Raw genomic sequence first — 17,318 nt, 5'->3', positions numbered from 1 at the left:
CACTCTTAGTATGGCTCCAGCAGTACAGCTAAAGATCACTTGCTAATCAGAGATTAGTTTGAGTCAGGTACCCTGAACAATTCCACAGCCTTGTGGCAGACCTTCATGCAATCCTGTACTTGGGGATTCACAGTGACAACAATCAGCATACAAATCTGCATATTTTTGTACTTTCAAAATGCATTATGTCTGGGGTAAAAAGCAACTTCACTTCTTCAATTTTTAAAGGACCTTAAAAATTATTATCCCGTGATTCAGGTGCTTAACAAAAGTTTTAAATAAAAACACCGAAATCCTGAGGTTTGAAAAATATCTTCATGCTTTTGTTTCAGTCCAGCATCTTTTCATATTTAAGATGATTCCCCTGTAGGATATTCAACAGCAGCAAGGAATCACCAAGCCGGGGCATTTAACTTGCAAATGCTGCCAAACTGGAATGCAACTGACACTATGAGAAAGCAAATTTTGTTTGCAAATTATTGTATCAGGAACTGAGGCACTGGTTTAACAACATTAGGGTCATACTTAATCATCTTCACTCATGCAAGCAGCAATAGCTGAATACAACCCAAGAGACAAAGTGTTCTCTTGCTAAAGAGGAGCATATGCTTATGCACCTCGTTAAACTGAACTGAATCTTTCAAGTGATGCTGTTTGAGGAAGGTCTTTAGGACTTCCTCCTTTTTTCTTTTTTTTTTTTTTTTCTTCCCCTTTTTTTTAAGGCTTAAGAGGGTATCTTACTGAAACTCATTTCAGCTGAAGAAAAATCTCTAAGGACCAAACCACTGTTTTTACAAGTTGAAACAAAAAAGAAGAAAACAAACAAACAAATCCAACACCAAAGTTACACTGTAGCCCTTGACATGAAATTAATCAAAATGAAACATGTATTCTCCTCCTTTTCTCTTCTTGTACAACTCATTGAAACAGACAGAATTTTCTCTATCTCTTTTCACTAAAATGCATCCTGAGAACTCCCAGAATGTTGTAATTGTTAATTCCTGCACATTTAATTAAATACTTCCAAACAACAACTTTAAGGAACGGATCTATTTCAGTCAGGACACCATCAGAATGTAAGAGTTAAATGTAACAACCTTATCATGGATAATTCAATCTCCATATGGTAGTTCAAGAACTGAAATATATATTTCTGAAAAACATTCTATTTTACAGAATAAAATTTGATTAATTACACTAATTAGAATATTTTACACCCAACTCAAAGGGATTTAGTATGCTCATGTCAGAACTATGTTCAACAGCAGTAAATCTCAAAACATGGAACAGCACTATTTTTCACAGCATTCAATAACCTTTGAAATGTTACTGGGATCACAAAAGTAATTTCTACTGCTTTTTCCTTTAATTAAAAAGCCAAAGAGCAATAAGCAATATGACAGAAGCCAAGAGTAAGATGAAGAGAGAAATAAACCAGATGGCATGGAAATATATTTATATATACTTAAGTTATTCACAAAATATGAAAAAAGAAATATCAAAATCTTTTCATTTGCCCTATAATCAGTTTTCTTTTCTAAAAGAGTTTTCAGATATTTTTATGTAAAGAGGATTGTGAATTCTAATTAAGATATAGCTGTAAGCCAGGCTCCTCCATCACACAATTAACCTCAAATCCAGCCTCTAGCTGAGCGGGGTACAGATGGAGACAGACAGATGTAATTACAAAGTCCATCAGCACTAAGCCACTGGGAGAGGTGGCAGTCTTTCTTGTATTTCCACTTTGTACAGGGTGGTAGCTATTTTTATCAAAATATACCAGGAAGACACGGCTACTGTGATATGTCACAGCACTTTAATATTAGCTTCAGCTTGCATCATATACTTTAAGGCACTAATTTTGGAAAAAAAGCACAACTGCATTCTCATTTCTGCAGGCTGCAGTGAACACAGAGCACTGGAGGAGGTATTGCATTGCTTCATTTCTGTCCTTCAGGATTAACTCCTTCCTTCTCTGCTTCAAACCTCTCCAACTGTAAAACTCTATTTTACCACCATTTTGAACCTGTAAAATGAGATTGATTGTCAAAAAAGCATAATTTTGAAACTAAACTCTAAAAAAAAAAAAATTCAAGTTGCACCTTGGCACATCATTTCTGTTTTTGTAATACATGTTCTGATCTGCCACAGTGTTTGCATGCACATCTTAGTTTCCTCTTAAGGATGGAAACCTCCCCACAAGTTTTCATTAATATCTCTAATATTAATAACTCATTAATATCACTAAAAACCATGCATTCATGGAAATTCACATTTTTTGTCAATTTTGAGATAAAAGGCAATAATACCCTGATCCATCTAAGAATCAACTTTTCACACGAATTTTAGATGTAATCCTACATCTAAACATGGTACAGCAACTAGAACTCAGCTATCCTTCTATAATTTCTTTCAGCAAGAGTATTGAAGAGGATTATCCAACAGCAATGCATAAGATGTAGTCTGGCATTTTCCAGTAACCACAAACCTACAGTTTCTGCTCAGTGTCTGAAAACAGCACTAAGATTGCACATTTTAAATGTTATTAAGTTTTCATTTAAGATCTGCAAGTAGCATTCAAAAAGCAGCAAAAAAAGAATATTTTATCTTCATATAAAGAAGTCAATTCACATCCCACCATCATACATCAACCATTTGCTTATCTAAAAGCAGCAGCAAAGATTAAATTTGCATTAACCACTTTACCACAGTTATCCCATCCAAGCTGGGGAAATCAGCTACACTTCCCATGCACTGCAAAGGGCTTTTTTTAGGAGTTTTATACAGGAATTGAGAAAGGAATCACAAAATAGACGGATGTAACAGTAAAACATTCAGATCCAAACTCTTAACTCTAGGGTCATGAAGTGACAAATTTAAGAAAACAAGAGTTAAGGGTATTCAGTCATACTTTTAATTATGGATCACTGAGTATCTGACCATAGATATGGACAAAGATCTGGCCAAAGATATGGACAACAAACAACCCAATCTTTGTGTTCAAAATGATATTCCAAAACCAGATGTACTTTACTAGAGCAGCAACTACAACAGTAATGGTATTTAAAAAGCTTTTTTAAGCATTTATTATGTGTGGCAAGGAATTCTTTGTACAAACTCTCACTTTTAGTGAGGACAATCTCAGCTATTTAAACTGGCTTTGTATCAAAGCATCCAGGAAAAGCTCACAGCCACCACGGCTAAGGATGCTCCCACTTCTCTCAGCCACCTTCTCCACATCTCAGCCCTGAATCTCTGGAAGGACCATCATCACTCCACCCACACCACAGAGCTGAGGGACCCCGAACCCAGGCTGGCTGGTGCTTTGTCCTCTGACCCCGAGCTCACAGAACACTTGATTTGGAAGGCAAGTTGAGCCTTAGCCCGTGAAAGGTCACTTAGGTCTCCCAACAAACTTGGGGCTTAAGCAAGCACATTGAATTTCCCATTATGTATTTTTTCCCCCTTTAGAGAACTCCACCTGATTTTCATCACGAAAGCAGTCCTTGCGTTCAGTTGCCTCATACTTCATTAACAATGAATTATTCACATCCTGCTCTGAATACACACCCTTTCCCCCTCTCTCCATGCAGAGAAGTCCTTTAGAGATGATCATTCCATGAACTACATTCTCACACTTATCTGCAGGATGTTTCTTCCCAACTTTCGCACTGGGAAACCAATGCAGAGCAATTACCATCAGTAATGCTGAATGTTCAGCTTAGACATTCACAAAATGGCTGGGGAAAAAAAAATCATCAAAAGGCAGCTGGGCAAAGAAAAGGTTCTCTCTGAAGTGCCATTTTTAAAGAGTATTAATTGAAGCTGAAATTGGTTTGTATACTAAGATGAAATGAACATTTTCAGCTTAATCATTAGCAGGTTCACTCTTAATGAACACAGACCTCGAGCTGTTTGGAAGACCAAGAATGGCATTGTTTGCCCATGATGCCCCTTCTAGACAAAAGTGCAGATACACACTTCATCTTGTGGTGTGCACAGAATGAAACTTTCTAAGATTCCACGTTACTTCACTTAAATCCTAATCTTGATCTGAAAAAAAATTACAGGGAGAATTATATATATTTCATTGTTTTCATTATGATAATTAGTCTATGCTTACGGAAAACTAGTCTTTGGGTAATTCCTGTTTAGGAAGAAGTCTCAATTTCTCGAGGCTGATTAAAAAAAATTAAGACAAAAAAGCACCACAAAGCATTTTCCTTGAAGTGTTTTAAAAAAGAAGGAAAAAAACCTTGTAAGTTCAGCGAGATCTGTGATAGGAATAAACACTCTGGGAAACCCAAATTTTACATTCAGAACACTGCAGATACACATATTTAAAATGGACTTATTAGAACATCCACACAACACAAAAAAAAAAAAAAAAACCTGTTGGAGCAGAAAGACTAACTTCCATAATTCACTTCTGTTCTCTAATAACAAAACTCAAGAGATACTTTATTTCCTCAAGGACTTTCAAAAAACCTTTCAGGAAATGCCTAGCCCCCCTGGTATACCCTGCAATCCAATCATCAGACACAGACAATTAATTTCCCCTTCCCAACATGCCACACCATTTATTACCTTTATTTATAAAGGTTCACAATAACTGCATTAACCAAAATAAGTTTGTAACATGAATATGAGAAATTTGCTTTTTATGTAATTTTTGCAGATTGAAATTTATGTAATTTACAGAAAATTATAATTTTGGAGTCTCACTGAAGAAGCTGTGCTTAACATAAGGATGTCTCTTAAGGTAATACAGAGTTATTTGTCCTCTTAGGTTCTTTGTTATACATTTATCTTCTAAAGCATAGAGGTACCATAGAGGTAAGAGGTCCTCCACCACAACCATCATGAGCAGACACTGGGTACTCAGTGAGAAAGCCAAAAGCTTGTCTTCCCAATACACCACATGTGAACTGAAAAACACATGAGGACAGCAGAAAATGGAGAACAGAGATCAGTTAGCCAAATGAGACTCCACTCCATAAGCCAACAATGTTCTGTTGAAATCAAGCAAATGAAGCACACTTTTGGTTATTTTCTGAAACAGATCACTAAATTGCAGATATTATCTACATTAGGCACTATTTAGAATTAAATCAAAGGCCAAGGCCTCATGATCTAATCCATAAGGTCAAAAATCCTACAGCCTCAGTGATCCAAATACACCTCCTCTCGTTGTCATAAGACCAGAAATTATTCTGAACATTTATTATCTCTCAAAAGCTATTATTTCACCACAATGTGCAATACAATGGTTTCAGCTATTGCTGTGCATTCGTGTCTTACACACTAAAAAAAATGTCTGCAACCACACTTCAGCAAAGCCTTAATTTAGGGCTGCACTGTAGGAACAAGTCAAAATATTTTGATAGGGGAAAACTAGTCTTCAAAAGTCTTATCTACTTTCAATACATATATATTGTTTAAGTATTTCTCATTAAAAAAGAAGCATATATTAAAAATTTCCACACACAAATGCACACATACAATGCAATTGATGAGATGAATTCATAGAACTTTTTATGTTGACTTCCTCCATCAGCTACTACAACCCTCAGAGAGGATCTGGCTCATTGCTAAACAGATACAGGGCCAAACCAATGAACTCCACACTGTATTGTTGCAATGCAGAGTTGCAGAAGAAGAAAAAGAACTTTCCAGAGGTGCTGAGCAATGCGTGGTGTAGCACCCTGAAATTCCTTACAAGAGAGAACAGTGCAGCAAAATGCTCATCACTGTAGCCAGGCAATAGTCACTGCAGTCCCTCCACCACCACCAGGCTGCCTGTCACTGGTATGGAGGAAATCAGGGGCCCCAAAAGACAATCTCAGTATCAAAACCACACTAACAACCTGGCATTTTGCAGCACTTGAGAAATTTGCTATAATTGGCTCTAAAATTAAATTGAGATTTGACATTCTAGACAATATAATGAGGTACTCCCTGACAAATGAAATTTTATGCAAGTCATGGATGCACAGCATATCACAGGAGATCAACTCAGGCAGAGATAGAAAAACAGCTCAGCATTTACACTGTGTTTTCTTCCAGTCCAGCACACACCACACACAGGTTTTCAGCCAAACTGTGTTGTACAGAACAGGACTGCCACTAGCCTTGACAGACAAGTTTTTCTTGTATGTTTTTACTGATTTTCATATTAATACCAACGCTCCTGACGTTCTACCAAGTCCTAAACTCCTGAAGCAAGAAAGTATCTTTGACCTTAGCATCTGAAACTATTAGTCTGTGTTATCAAGGAATGTTCTGCTCAGCCAAAACACGGCTCTGACACTGGAGCAGTGCAGCTCTTGAAATCTAACTTAGATTTAGATTTCCTCAGAGGTGCCAGGAAAATAGGAAAGCTTCATGAACCAGGATAACAAACCAATATACCTGAAATACATCATGCCTTAAAGTACTGGCCTACACATTTTCAAGGCCAGCAATTTAGAAAAATCTCAATATATAACTCTCAAAGTTCATGTCTGCAGTCTATACCTTGGGTTACTCAATAGGAAGGGAGTTAACCCATTAAGGCAAACTAATCAGACCCTTAACCAAAAGTAGCCAATGCCTCTTACAGAAATGTAAATCCTTTCCCAATATGCCCTAAAGGTAAATAGAGGCCTCAAAATTTTAAATTTCCCCATCAATAAAAGCAAGGACTGCTTGTGCATGTCATCAGAGCAGCAAAGAAAGCTGTGGCAGCATATCTAAATAGAAAGGGGAAAACAGGCAACCTGAGCATCCTAAGGTTGATTGCCACAGAAAGCAGAAAAGGGATTGATCAAGTCAGATTTCTAATACATCCATCATTAAAAGAGGGGAAAAATACCAAAATCTGAAGGCGAAAATAATATAATTGAAAGTGAATGCCCTCTTGGGAATACCTCTTTTGTGATCTTGAGAGGCTTTAATACTGCTTTTTGTGCTTTCATTATTAATTTTTTAAATTTCAGGTACACCTACAGAGTTTATTCAGAGTGCAGCCCTACATCAGAGTACATGGTGGAAAAGCTGATGACAATAACAAAATAGTTAATCAATTACAAAGGAAAGCTACTGCTCTATTGGAGTTAAAACTTTTTGTTTGTTGGGGAGTTTTTTGTTTGTTCTGTTTCTCTTTCAGACCTCAGCATCTCATATTGTTTTTAACCACACCTACTTAAGTCAAATGGCCTTTAAACTGAAAGAGCAAAAACACACCCTACATTCAATCAAAGCTTAAGCAAGCTCTCAAATTACATCCCTCTCTGTCATAAAAGTCTTCAAAAAAGAAAAACCAGACTGGAAACTCATGACTACTTTAAATATTGAGAAGTGAAGCAAATAACTGGGTCTTTTTGTTGTGCTGATGCATTTAGCCTCAAATAAAACCTTTAGATAACCTGATTTCACCACCATTAAATCCACACACTTGCTCACCAACTGAAAAACACATCATCATGACCTAAATGAGAATTAGACCCTCTTGAAAATCACTGCAAATGTTCACAAGATCATACATGAAGCGTTTAAGAGGACTTTGGAACTGAATTATCAAGATTTCCTGGAAGGAGTCATTAAAACAACATCTGTCAATCTTCTGTCAACTTCTAGTTGAAGAACTCCCAACAACTCAATCAACCCCTCCTTCTGCAAGAGGATCATAATTGTCTAAAGCAAACTCAAATTATGTAAGTGCTCCAGAAAGAGCTACATCACATGGTTACCCAAGCCTCAAAATTCTCCCTACAGTGATTCTTCCACAAAAGCCTGCAACAGAGGAAAGCCATCCACAAGAAACAAAATAAATAAATAACATAAATATAGTCTTATGCTTATTTAAAAACCCCATGAATATCTATTTAACAATTTAGGGTTAGAAATTTTAAATTTTGATAAGGATATGTTCTGCACCAGCTTTATTTCCCCAACCCAGAAGTTCTGATTCTTCTACAGAAAACCTTGAAATATTTCTACAGAATACTTCTACAGAAATACTTGTCAGCTGGTCTGTCTCAGAAAAAGAGAACATAGTTGAAAAGGGATTTTGGTGCGCCAACATCAAAAGAACACAGTTAACCTACATCAAAAGTGAGTTCACAATTCCTACTACATTTTACATCCATCCTCAAGGAAAACACCTTTCTTCCTACACCACAGCCATCTCTTCCCACACAAACTCCATTTTAAGCACCACTGAGCAGCAAACAACCATTAGCCTGCTAAAGTAGAAGAGGTTCTTTACTGATGGATGACACTGTTCAGCCCAGAGAGCTCAGTATGCAAGGCCTGGATTCTGCCAACATTCGCACATGCCCAACCTGATACATATAAATGGGGATTATTCACATGCCGGAAGGTAAGTACATGAATAATAAACGTGTTGGTGAATCAGCAATTACGTGCAGGTGGAATAAAAAGCCAAAGTGAAAGGAGAATTTTAGGAAAACTAATTTTGATGTAAGTTTGAAGAACATTGCCTTCAAGGGTTTGGAGGTGGGGAAGAAGAGTTTTTTTGGTTTATCATCCAATACATAATAACTTGTCAACTACACAAAAAGTTTGCAAAAAAACCAACCCCTCAACTCTCCAGCTGAAACACTTACTAGTTTTACATTCTCACCTGCTTCTTGTCTCCAGCTGCAGGTCAGCAAATCTTAACCAGGGTGATAGAGCCTATTTAAAATATGCCTTCATAAGACAACTAGAAAAACAATTATGATTTTCTAAAATACAAAGAGCAGCTCTCCAGAACAAACATATTAATACTGTGAACAAGCAAACTGCTGAGCAGCTCGAGCCATGAACTGTTAAATTAGAGGTTTTGGAAGCTGTAAGGAGAAGAAGGTGGCATTGTATATATGAAATAGACCAGCTTAAATTTCCTCTGACACCAGCCTGGGTAAGAAGGGCCTTCAGTTGTAGTATGTTGTATATGTAATATGTCATTCTGTACTGCCCAGTAATCCCAAATTGTCAAGAAAAATATTGTTCAGTGTTCACCTCAAGTGGCCAAGTGCTTCCATCGGCTTCAAGGGCCATCACCAGCTCCTGGAGCCAGGAAAGGGTGTCCCATGGAGATCAGACTCTTGCACAAGAAATGACAAGAGCTCCCAGGGTTAACCTTATTTGTCAGCTCCAACAGGTTCATCAACACACCTGCCAGTGCACCACAACCTGTGACAAGCATATAAATATACCTATTGCACATCACACACTGTGCTCTGGCTATTTTGAATTGGTTTCTAAGTAACAGCACTATGAACCTCCCTCAATAGTTCAGCAATTCTGTCTTCCATTGACAAAAACTAATATAGCAAAGTATCACTGAGAACTCAAAAAAATGCCCCTTTTGGAAGAGCCAGGCTCCAACATTTAAGACAGACTAACAACACTGGTCTCTTGAGAGGACAGTATCCTTCTTTGTCTGCTGCTATTAGAAAAGCATTGTTAGCCTCAAGCCAAAGCTCAGCCCCTGCAAAGTCACCAGCTCCTACATCAGAATGATTCAGTTCTAAATTGCCACCATTCACAAAAAAAGCAGCTCACGAGTTGCATCTTCAAGGTCACAAATAATGTTTCACCATGAACCACTCAATACAGGTCAGTAGCCTAAATGTCTCAACTACATGACTACAGCTCCTTTCACAGAAAGTTTTATCTGCTAACATGTTTTTCTGTTTACATCAATGCTATGAATAGTTTACATAAAGAAATGTTTTAGCATTACTATATATACACAGCCTTTTACAATTCTTCTTATGAAAAAAAACCCCATGACAGTAATTAATTGATTCACACTAACACCCAGTATGTGCTGGTGACTTATCATGGTTTAATCCCAGCCAAAACCAGGACAGCACTGAACAGCTCTGAAAAATGCCCCTGTCCTTGGGATTTTACAGCATAAGGAATCACTACAAGCAATTTATCAACACTTACTGATATCTTTTGAACAACTGGAGTTTTAAATAAGGAATTTTAAGGCTAGAAAATAATAATTAAAGTAACAATTAACAGAGCAAGGAAAACTAAGAAGCAAAAATAAAGAAAGGTAAAAAAAAAAAAAAAAAACACCACCAGAAAGCGGCAAAAGCAAGCAATAAATGAGAGGAGAAAAAAAAAAATATTACTTAGCTCATATTACAGGCTGCTGAGAAAACTGGAAAGCCCAAAGTCATTACCCGTGTGGTGGCTTGGTTTTCACTAGCTAGACAAAGGGTCCAAAAAAATCTGACAAACCAGGACTGGTTACAGCTGCAAGAAAATAGTGAGTCTGAGAACAGTAGTTAAAACAAGCTGAAGATCTGAAACCTCTGAGACAGGCAATCTTTAATCTTTAACAAGTAAGTAAGGAGCAACTTGCAGAAAGCTGTTGGCTTTCCTCAGTGATTATGTCTAATTTTGTAAGACACCAAGTCCTGAGTGTGTCCAAAACAACTTGATAGTTGGATGCACCAACACCACAAAAATGGTTATTATTCCCTTTACTCTGATGAAAACAATGTCCCTGGAGTTTACTGCGGCCAGCTTTCTTTCCACTCCCCCCCTGAGCACAGCAAAAATGTAATTGAGAGCTACCACCCTTGGGATTTATGAACTACTAAAACATGCATTTCCTTCTTTGGAGCTGAGAGCCTACTTCCATGAACTTACTACTATTAGACATTTCATTGGGAATACCCATCTGGACACTTCCCAGAATCTTCCTGCGTTTTTTCAGCCTGGCAATTCCACGAGATACCAAAAATCTGAGATCATCAGAAGACACAGGTAGTGCTAAACTCCTGCCAGGTATTTTCTCGAGTTTAATTACTGCTCAGTGCTGCTGAGGAGTTGCACTCCTCCAAAGGTGACTTCTGAAAAAAAAAAAAGCTGCCTGCTTTTTCATCAACACGACTTAAGAAATCCTGCACCAAGGCTTGCGTAGCTACCCTGGGAACTAATAACAGGTCTGGAAAAACCCAAACATACTGCTCTACTTCTCCCACTCTTCAATTTTCAAGTGACAGAAGGGAGTATAAATTGTACTTAATTGCAAAATTGTCAGTTCAGTCCTTGAGTCAGTAAATCATGTTTTTACAATTTCTCCTCGTTCTCCCCTCTCTCCTTTCCCAGGGAATGCACATTTACAGGATTAATTCTCATCCCCTTCAGAAAGGTGTCTTCTCCCCTTATCTCACCCCAGAGCCTCCTGAGCTCCCCTTTTTTCCACCTTGCTCCTAGAGGAGAGCACATCCTGCTTCCCCATCTCACACTTTTCATCTAGATTCTCTTCAGCTCCTCACTGGCACAAATTCTCATTCCTGCTCCTTTAGCCAGTCACCTGCCAAAGGTTTGTGGAGATCAGTGAAGACTTTGTGAGAGATGGGAAAGAAGAAACAAGATGTGGATGTCTCAGCACCAGGTCCAAACCATCATGATTCCAGCTCTTCAAGGTCAGCCCTGGAATTACTGCATTTCCTGTGGGTCTCTCTCCTGTGATGCTTTCAGAGAAGTGGGTCCCAGCTGCCTTTCTCCTGAATTCACACTTACACAGCTTGCCTTTTGTGTTTGGTTTTAAATATGCTGAAGGACTTTGAAATATTTAAAACTTTGTGATTTCAAGTCCCATATTGTCTGAAACAACTCGGTTTGGTTTTTTATATACAAAGCAGACAGAAGAAGTTGAGACAATCCCTCTAAAAAGAGGAAAAACCTGGAACTTTTTTCCCTACTCTTAAACATGCCCACATTTACTTTTTGACTGGGAACTAACACTTTATGTCTGACCACTCCATGTCTGAAAAAATAAGTCTTAATAAACAATAGAAGAAAAAGTTCAAAGTCAATCTATAACCACCTTCCTTCTTTCTTTCTTGCCCTTTTAAAAATCTTTTTAAATATGTAATCAATTTTGAGTTCTAAAACTTGAATTCTCATCTTGAAACTGTTAAAGAAAACACCTTTAAAGCCTAACATATGCTCACTGACTGCATTTGGAGGGGCACAAAAAACCAACTACTAAATACAAAAGAAAACTGTGAACCTAAAATTTTATTAACTGTGCAAGCCATAACAAAGCTTTTGAGTTCAGCAATCTCCTCAGTTTCAAGATAAAGTGCACCTCTGTAGCCCCACAAGTTCATCTCAGAAACAAATTCCAAGCTCAACAACCAAACCTGTCTTTCCCCATCTTTGTAGCATCACAAAAATCTGAGTACAAATCTCTGTGTTATCTGAAGCAATTTGAAGACTACACATGTTCCTCAGATTTCTGTTCTGGCCTTTTAATTACATGTAAAGAAAATACATCTTCAGAGCACTGGTCACAATGAAGTACCTTCCACTGCATTATTATTGTCATGGACACTTTTTGTGACACAAAATTCACAGTTATAGCAAAAGTAAGAATGAAACATTTTCTCATTAGCAAGATATCAAAGAGACAACTGAATGCTCAGAAGTAATTTATTTGTATACTAGAAAGGATATGTAATTCCATCAGGAAAAGGATTTCCCAGATGCATGATGGAGGTCATTTGCCAAATCAAGTATTTAAAGATAATCTATGAGTTTACCTCCAAGTAAATAAACAAAAACACTTAGCACCCTATTTAAAGAATGTGCAAAATACCAGGAGATTTCAAATCAGCCAAGCAACCACTCTCACATGGGCAGAGCCAATTTCTCTCAAATGTTTACAAAGAAGCGCAATGTAGTAATCAAAGGTTTTACTCAAGGAAGAACTAAAGTCTCCAAACATGATTAAATGAAACAGAAAATCCCACTTGGTTTTAGCTTCTGCTTTACAGGAGGTAATTTCCTGTTTGATTTTGCACTCTTAGCTAACACTGTTGGGCATACTGTGCTTTATTTCTAATTTGAGAAAACTTTAAAAACATACATTTTAGTGGAGAAACTCTACCGTTTTAGGTTTAAAACCAGCAATTAGAACTGCCTATAGAAGACAAACATATTTAAATGATGATTGAACATGGGGAAACTCTATAAAGATAAAAAAGCTCTTTGTAAAGCGGAGACAGAGTGAAAAAATCTTTCAGCAGCCACCAGGACCCCAGTTATTTCCCTTGAGCAGCCTGTGCAGCTGTTTACTTCCCTCTGTGTGGCACAGATAAATACTTATAAAAGTGTCAGCTCTACACTGCCCAGCCAGTCACAAGAACTGCTGGTATAAATAACAACCTGAGTTCCCATCAGAGTTCACACAACGCCTTTAAAGTACAAAAGGAGGTAATATTTAAACTGAGAAAGAAGAAAACACAAAGTAATGGTACTTATTGCACAGATGAACAAACACTCATCCTACTGCAGTGAGTGGTCTGGATGCTGATTTCTGAAACCTTGAACAAAATAATGTTGCTAAATTACCTTCTCACTTCCCTCACAACAGCAGCACACTGGAAAAAAAAGAAATTAGCAAACACCACTACAAAACATTATTTATTATAAATTATTTTCATCTCCAACAAGCATTCAAGTGATGTGCATTTTATAAGCCTCCTCTTCCAAACAGTACTAAAATTCCGTGTACCACTGTAAGCTATCATTTTTCCATATACTAATGGTAATACAAAAAACTTAGTCAACTTTATAGCTTTGATCAAAGGGACATTTGAGACTTTGTGGTTTTTTTTCACTTTTAAGAATAAAGGCATTTTATGTAACATGGACTGTTTCACTTTGGTATTTTAAATACACAATCCAACACTTCTCACCACCACATGTACATTTTACTGCTTGCCAAAAAACAAAAAGTGACTTGACTCATCAAACTACAATATATCTCCAGTGAAAAGGAGTAAAACTCCCAAATGGCATGAGAAGAGCAGAGGGGTGGTCAAATTCTACAGGGAGATCCTAGAATAAAACTGATTCCAATAAAATAGCTGAATACATGTTCAAACAAGAACCTTTCCATCATAGCTACCCTCAAACAGTTAACTCTTTGTAGAACACATCCAGGACAAACTGACACAAAGACCAGGAATTACCAGAGACTTTCAGTGGACACACAGGCAGTCTCATGACTAATTACCCTAACACCTCTTCAAGGGGGGACTGGAATAATATACAGCAATATTTGAAGGCTTGGGTCCATTACCTTTCTATGGTTTACTATTAATTAAGTTTGCTGTCAGCAATCTCCTCTGAACTAATTTTTAAACATGTTTATCACAAGGAAAACAAATGCATAACTCTCAAAGTCAGGTCTTTATTACCACTGGTAAATGAATGCAATAATATTTTAAAGCTCATCACATCAGAGAAACACATTTCTCCACACAGATGTTAGTTTAACTCATTTAAGCCTCCTGAACAGTCAGTCAAACAGGATAGAGCTCAAACTACTTTTCCCTCAAGATCTCAGTGTTGTGAAACATTCTTCATATCCAACTTGCATTTAAAAAATGAAGACTATTATTACGTCCAACATGCACTTCATTTTTTCTACCTTTCCTGCTTTACACCTTTGATTTTAAGCCCAGCACCATTAATCCATCCTCTCAACAAGACAAGAATTGAGCTTTACTCTAACCACACAAAGCCATCGTGGGTGCCATTCTGGAAGGCAGCGAGTGCCCTCATCTCCCATTGATGTCAGACCACATAATGTTTCAAGTATTGAGGTCTATTGTTCAGTCCATTTCTCCCCCATCTTGTGAGGTCCTGCCATATATTCATTAGGAAAGGCCATACACAACAGTACACTGAAATAAAACAAAACCTCAGACCCCCAAGCATTTGTGTTCATGGAACTCTCACCATCCACAGTGCAATTCAAGGAAGGGCAGAGCACACAGTGCAGCCACACATGCGAGGACTGTTTTCCAGACAGAAGCAGCTCTTAAATGGCTTTATTTTCTTAAAGAAATGGTATAGTTTGTAAGAGAGTCAGAAGCCCTCCCAATGCATTTCCTCACGTAAATAGGCAGTGACACTGTAAATCCCGAATGCAGTAACAACACCGAAGAGAGACCCCACATTTCTGAGTCAGACGACTTAGTTGCACTGGGTAAGAATAGCTGCACATCACTATAATACAGAATAACCATTTACTCCAATTTCTCATTTAGAAACAAAGCTGCACTTGCAAGGCCCTATGCACTGTCACCTATTATCATTTTAAAGCTTTGGTTAACACACATAAAAGTGGACTGTCACTTGTTTTGGAGGGAGGAGAATAAGGAAAGACCTGTGGCTCAAAGCCCAAGGTACTTATGGAGGTGTTTTACACCCCAAATCTCCTCGTCTGGATTTACAGTTAAATCAGTGCTCTAACCTATTCTAACCAATGTTGTTCCCTGTTGTAACCGCCTAGAAGAAGAGTTACAACAACACAGCCTCAAACACGGGGCTGTCCGGAGCAGAAGAGTTACAATATTTACTCCAAGGCACATCAGCTGGAGCCCTGCCAGCCCCAGCCCCGGCTGCTCGGGGGAGTTTCAGTTTTGCCCGGGGAAGGAGCGGCTGTGAAACACAGCCCGATGGAGAAAAGCCCCTTCGGGTTTTCAGTTTTCCCGAGTCCCCAGGCGACTCCGGGGAACAGCAGCCACAAGACCCAGGCTGGGCTGGGCTGGGCTCCCCAAAGGGCAAAGCATCCGCGGCACCTCTCGGGGAGCAGCACCAGCAGAAAAAGCCCAAAGGGTCAGAAGCACAAAACAGGCATCGAGAGCCCGGGAGAGTTTTACTCTCCCCCGGAAAAGGAGGACCCCCGCCCGCTCCTGTCCCAGCCCGGCCCCGCTCACCGCCCGTCTCGGCCGCCGGCGGCCCCGCCACGCCGTTCAGGTAGAGGATGGAGAGCAGGTGTGGCTGAGTCTTCTCCAGGGCCACCCGCAGGTCCTGGAAGTGGTCCCGCTCCTTGCCCAGCAGCAGGGCGATCAGCAGCTCGGCCTTCCCGCCGCCCGCCGCCTCCAGGTCGCGCAGGTCGCGGGGGCCGAGGGCGCCGGCGGCCTCCAGCAGCTCCACCACCTTGTCCACCTCGGTCATGGCCTGCGCCAGGCTCTGCCGGCACTGGGCGAGCAGCTCCTTGTGCTTGGGCTCCATGGCCGCTGCAGGGCCGCCGCCGCCACCGGCCGAGCTCGGCTCGGCCCGCCCCCGGCCCCGGCCCCGGCCCCGCCACCGCCCGCCCTCTCTCCTTCCCCCGGCCCCTCAGCGGCCCCCGGGCAAACTTCGTCCGGAGAAGAGCAGCGGGGCTGGGGCAGGACCTGGGCCGAGGGCGGCTTTGCCTTCTCCTCCTCCTCCTCCCGCAGCTGGCGGGGCCGAGCCGCCGTTCAGGGGCTGCTGCTCCTCTTTCCTCCTCCTCCTCCTCCTCCTCCGTCTGGCGCCCCGCTCGCCTCCTTTCCGCCCCCTCGGGCGACCAAACAACTTCTCCTCCTCCTCCTCCTTCTCTGGCCTGCCCGCGGAGGGGACGGCCGGCAGCGGGATTGCCGGGGGGCACTGGGGATAACTTGTGTCCGCCGCTGTCGGGGCCGGGAGGGGCTGCGGGGAGAGAGAGCCGGGCTCAGCTCCAGGCGCCTCCTCTCACCGGCGGGCGGGCGGGCGCGGCCATATTGGCTACACAAAGCGGCCGCCGGGACCGGCCTGCGGCACCACAGCAGCGCATCCCATCGCCCGCCACCACCGCTACCCCGGCCCGCCTGCCAGTCTGTCCGTCAGTCCGTCAGGGCCGCCCGTGCAGGGGGAAGGAGCCACGGCCCGGCCTCCGGGAGGTTCTGCCGCTCCTCCGTCTCCGCGGCTCCGCCGGGACGGGCCGGGCCGGGCCAGGGAGCCCAGCCCGGGTGTCTCGGCGGCGAGACAAAGGCGGCGCTGCCGGGCCGGGCCGGGCCGGGCCGGGCTGTGCTCCGTCCCAAAGGCGGGAGCCGCCGCCTGCTGAGGATCCCGGCCGGAATCTGCCCCGAGCCTCGGGATTTATTTCGTCCTAAACCGGGAAAAGCTAAATGTCGAAATAATAACACTTGGGGGCCTTTGTCCGGTAGATTTTGGAAAAAACAAAAGTTTGCGAAGGAGCTCTAAACCCTAGTGATAGCCATTGGCTCGTCTTCCTTGTAAATTTCTTCCCTGTAAATTTCTTCCCTGTAAATTTCTTCATGAATGACCAGAGACCAGGTAATTTACAAATAGAGTACACATGTGTCTGTACGCAGCCGGAGCAGGAGGAAACAATTGTTTAGGAAAGAAACAGGAAAGTAACAACTTTTCTGCCTGAGAGTAAATGGGCTGCTAACATCACTTGAGCCAAATGTTAACTTGATTTGCAAACAGCGAAGCAAGCAGTTCTCACATTCACATTTCATACGTTTCAATTACACTGA

General features: G+C 40.8%; 1 protein-coding gene across 2 annotated transcripts in view; it reads right to left on the bottom strand.

Annotated features, from left to right (window-relative positions):
• Positions 1–16,050, bottom strand: part of DLG5 (discs large MAGUK scaffold protein 5) — a gene marked incomplete at its 5' end in the record, with an annotated part of 95,636 nt that extends 79,586 nt beyond the window's left edge. For both annotated transcript variants that reach the window (XM_083866866.1, XM_083866867.1), the window contains one exon: positions 15,753–16,050. In XM_083866866.1, the coding sequence (XP_083722992.1) occupies positions 15,753–16,050 (298 nt within the window). The remainder of the gene's footprint in view (positions 1–15,752) is intronic.
• Positions 16,051–17,318: the final 1,268 nt, after the last annotated feature.

Source organism: Zosterops lateralis (assembly GCF_965231275.1).
Source record: "Zosterops lateralis genome assembly, chromosome: 8".
Classification (NCBI taxonomy): domain Eukaryota; kingdom Metazoa; phylum Chordata; class Aves; order Passeriformes; family Zosteropidae; genus Zosterops; species Zosterops lateralis.
The sequence above is the reverse complement of the archived record's forward strand: the minus strand, read 5'-3'. Positions and strand labels throughout refer to the sequence as shown.